The sequence below is a fragment of the Atta colombica genome, unplaced genomic scaffold (genome assembly GCF_001594045.1).
Source record: "Atta colombica isolate Treedump-2 unplaced genomic scaffold, Acol1.0 scaffold261, whole genome shotgun sequence".
Taxonomy (NCBI): Eukaryota; Metazoa; Arthropoda; class Insecta; order Hymenoptera; family Formicidae; genus Atta; species Atta colombica.
The window spans coordinates 849,468-853,731 of NW_017259361.1; the positions used below are offsets into that span (position 1 = coordinate 849,468).

Sequence of the window (4,264 nt, forward strand, 5' to 3'; positions counted from 1 at the left end):
CAAAAGTAGCTTTCTCATGCGCAGATTCTTCTATATTAAAGGGTCTCTAGTGCAGATTATTCAAGTATTATATGACTCTATTCTAAAATAAAGATATTTCTGTTAAAAGAAATCATGTGCTAACTTTTTATTAATAAAACAAGTAGTATATTTTCCAGATGTTCACATTAATGTTTCCTTGTAATTCTAATAGCGCATTGCTAGAGCTATTGCAGAGAACGAAACGTATTTTCCCAATAGGTTTTCACAATTGCGTACGTCTACATTTTTTTTTGCAGTAACAACCCCACTCCTACGTCACGACTACGACAATTACATCTCGTCCTGTTTCGTTCTCTACCCTTAGAATAGCCCTTAGAATTGAAAAATGTAACGTAACAATATTCAATAATACATTATAACGTAATATAATGATACATAATTAATTAATGTAATTATTATCATATTTCAGGTGCTTCTCGACATTCCCCCTGCGCATACATTTGGCATCAGGCATTCACCCTATATTTGTAATTTGAAGGATGCAGTTTGTTAATTCAGCAATTAGTAATAATTAGTAATTTATCAACTAAACATAGTCTTTTCCATTATTTGACAGAATCAATTAACAAATTTTAACAATCAAGTTTGTTTTTTTTTTCTTTTTATTTCTTTGCTGTATTAATTATTATTAATTCTGTAGAAAAATGTTGATAGAATAAAAAAATATATGCTTATAATTAGATATAATTATCTTTTATAATTATGCTACACAACAAAAAATTTAAATATATATGAGTTAAATATATATCGTACACTGAAATTACAAATAAATCTAAGATAATACAATATATACATAGTATGAACATTTCGATATTATTTACTTGTGTAGCAGTTAATTTGTCATATATCAACTAATATAAAAAAACTTTGTGCAATATAATACGTAATAAAGGAGGATGTTAAGGTTTGTTTGTTTCTTTGCTAAAAAATTTCGAAATATATAAATTATAATATTATGTTATTGTAATATAAACATGATAATTATATATCATATTAAAAACTTAAAACGGAATGGTATTATGTAACATCGTGTATGAACGTAGAAAAAATTAAAAACAAATTTAAAAAACAATCAAGTACAATATAACGCTCATCAATTGCTCAAAAATTTTTTTATAAATTATACGTGTTTAACAACAGTTCTTATTGCTTAATGCCCAGAATGTTTTAATATTTTAATTACAATTTTTTATCAATAAATATAATAACATTAAATTTAGTAAATTTTGTCACGATTTTTTTCGATATTTTCAATAGTTCTATTCTTTTTTTTAGCAGAATTTCTTGCACGATTCATTTCCTCTTTTTTTCTCTATGTTGAAAAAAAAAAAAACAAGAAATTCATCTACAAAGAACATAAAATATTTTCTCTTACAATAAGCGATACACTCAATTTGTAATGGCCCTTTTTTCTTCAAATAACCTTAATATAATATTTAATTTAATATTTTGAAACTTTTTTATTTTAGCTAAAAAATAGACAAAACTTAACATCATCCTTTGTATATATAAATATGCATTAACCCTATCTATGAACCGCTGTTTTTCACTAACGTCATGACTCGTCTTTTTTTATGTCAGCACCACATTTCTTCTAATAAATTAGTTGTGAAAAAAAAGAAAAAATTTATTATTTTACATTTCTCTACTATAATATATTGTCAACTTTTTTGAACTCAAATATTACGTTGTTCTTCAAATATTGTGTTGTACAGCAAAATGCAAAGGGAAAACATAGAAATTTTTTAATTGTTGAAAAGAAAACATAATTTTTCAATGAGTTGATAGAAAAACCTACCTAGATTCACGCTGAGGAATTCCTCAAGGAAAAAAAAAAATAGTTTAGAGATGCTCGTTGAAAAAATCCTAATTATTTTGAGAAATGAAAATTGTTTTTTTTAAACACCAAACCAAAGCGATTTTTTGAAAAAAAAAAAAAAAAAACAAATTTAGTTTTTAGTCAGAAAATTATTCATTTTATGTTTATTATTCATTCTATGTACAAAAAAATGAAATAACACATTAATACAAAGAAATTTTATATTGAAAAAATATGATGAAAAAATTTTTTGAAGAAGAAGATTCAAAAGAATTGTCTTCATCGATACTTTGTACGGGGGTAATTTCCTACGTAAATTTATCAATATTAACCACACGGTCAATAATACACTGTCAATATTGTACTGATCATATTATTGATTGTGTAGGATCACCTTTAGAAACTCGTAAAAGAGTGTATATTTACATTCAAAATGAACAGATTATTCATTTCAACAGAAAATGCTTTACAACTCTGAAATGGTTTTTAGAATATTACTTATTAAGACCTTTCGATTTGTTTTCACAAGTACTATATATTTTTAAAGTTTGGTATCATCTTTTTTGAACACCCTGTACATACAGAATAGCAACTACAACTCTCATGAGCAAATAGAACGGACTGAGTCGAAAAGTCATCATTTTGCAATTTTCGCAAGAGTTAAAAATTAATATTTTGTAAATATTGCAAAAATTGCGAGATGGTAGAGGACTTTCGAACCTATATTCCTCTATAATTGCGCATGCACGCACGCACGCACGCACGCACGCACGCACGCACGCACGCGCACACCCCCCCCCCCACACACCACACACACACACACACACACACACATGTAACAACTTTATATCCATTTTTTATAAAATGATAAATTTATTATTTAAATAAAAAATTATGAATACAAATATATAAAAATTTCAGTATAAGTACAAAACTTTTCTGGAATAAGTGCAAGGTTTCCGAGTAGTCATATTAAATCGTGATGTCAGAAGCGAGAAATGACACATTAATTTTTCTTGCATGCCACCTATGAATAAAAACAATTTAAATAAAATAAAATGATAATATCACTTGAAAACAATTGTAAAATGGATGAAAGTTTCCTTATTTCTCTGGTAATCAATAAATAATCGTAAAAAGTAACAAAAAGCATATGAAGTGCTTTTATTCAATGCACATGTGTAACTTATTTCCACTTATACGTGCCTTTTCGACTATTTACTGACTATCAGGGAGGATAATAGTTTTTGTCTATTTTTATAAATGTTTTAAAAAAAATCTCATCATTTTCATTTTGTTTTATCCAAATTATCTTTATTTATAAATGGCACGTAATAAAAATTAACGTGTCACTTCTCGTCTCTGACGTCACGATTCAATATGGCTATGGTGTCTATTTAGAAGCCTTAAGTCTTTTTATTATAACAGTCTTTCTCATGAGCCTTTCACTATCATTTTATACAGCGTTCAATCATAAAATATATTCATTTGCTTTATACAGTAATTGATTCAGATTTATATCCGATAAAATATCTATTTACTTACATTCAAGCATCAAATTGTTTCACTTAAAAAAAAATTGCTAATATTCTTCTCATAAACACATTCTCCTGAAATCCATGTTGATAATACTTCGAGTTTCTCATCAAGTAATATGAAATCAGCATCGGCCCCAAAATTCAGAACGCCTTTGTAAAAATCGATACCGAGAGTTCTTGCGGGATGTAAAGTCGCCGCTTCCAAGGCCTCAATTACTGTGCAACCTACATCAGACAATTACATTGCTAAGTATTACTTTAAATATAATGATTTACGACTTCATTATTAATTTAATTTACCTGTAGCTTCTTTAAAATGTCTCACACATTTGGAAAGTTCGGTTATGCTACCACAGAGAGTATTTGTTTCAGCGATATATGCGCATCCTTTACGTATCTCTATTTTAAACTGTCCTAATTGATGGATTCCCTCTTCTAGACCCAACGCTGATATCGCATCAGTTACAAGCACTAGACCTACAAATGTTTATAGTTCAATTTTATTAAAATTGGAACACATTATAAAATAAGAAAGTATAGATGCATATAGTAAATAATGAACCTTCGGGATGCGTTCTATGAGCGATCCGCAATGCCGCAGGATGAGTATGAATCCCATCGGCGATTATACCAAAATGAATAATTCTTTCAGGCGGGATTTGGTCGGATGTTAACAGACCAACCAATCCTGGATCTCTATGATGAAACTATAATTGAAAAATTCTATATATAAAAGATTTCTAAAAAATATAAATCGGCTATTTAATTAAAAAAAACTACTATGAAAGAGAGAGAGAGAGAGAGAACAAAGATAATTTTTATACTATTGAATTTTATTTTAATATATATATATATTTTAATATAT

The 4,264-nt window shown here is 27.6% G+C and overlaps 2 protein-coding genes across 6 annotated transcripts in view; one reads left to right on the forward strand and one right to left on the reverse strand.

Annotated features, from left to right (window-relative positions):
• The window catches only part of LOC108689225 (nucleoporin NUP2-like), a 14,427-nt gene extending 13,432 nt beyond the window's left edge, over nt 1-995 (forward strand). For 3 of the 4 annotated variants that reach the window (XM_018195895.1, XM_018195897.1, XM_018195896.1), the window contains one exon: nt 452-995. In XM_018195895.1, the coding sequence (XP_018051384.1) occupies nt 452-535 (84 nt within the window). In that variant the 3' untranslated portion in view covers nt 536-995. Of the gene's footprint in view, nt 1-278; nt 370-451 lie in introns of all 4 variants that reach the window. The other variant, XR_001931828.1, reaches the window with a different exon arrangement.
• A 2,155-nt stretch (nt 996-3,150) lies between these two features.
• Nucleotides 3,151-4,264, reverse strand: part of LOC108689226 (N-acetylglucosamine-6-phosphate deacetylase) — a 3,622-nt gene continuing 2,508 nt past the window's right edge. The window contains exons 6-8 of one of the 2 annotated variants that reach the window (XM_018195898.1): nt 3,962-4,106; nt 3,700-3,876; nt 3,151-3,624 (exon numbers count right to left, since the gene is read on the reverse strand). In XM_018195898.1, coding sequence (XP_018051387.1) covers nt 3,416-3,624; nt 3,700-3,876; nt 3,962-4,106 — 531 coding nt within the window. In that variant the 3' untranslated portion in view covers nt 3,151-3,415. Of the gene's footprint in view, nt 3,646-3,699; nt 3,877-3,961; nt 4,107-4,264 lie in introns of both variants that reach the window. The other variant, XM_018195899.1, reaches the window with a different exon arrangement.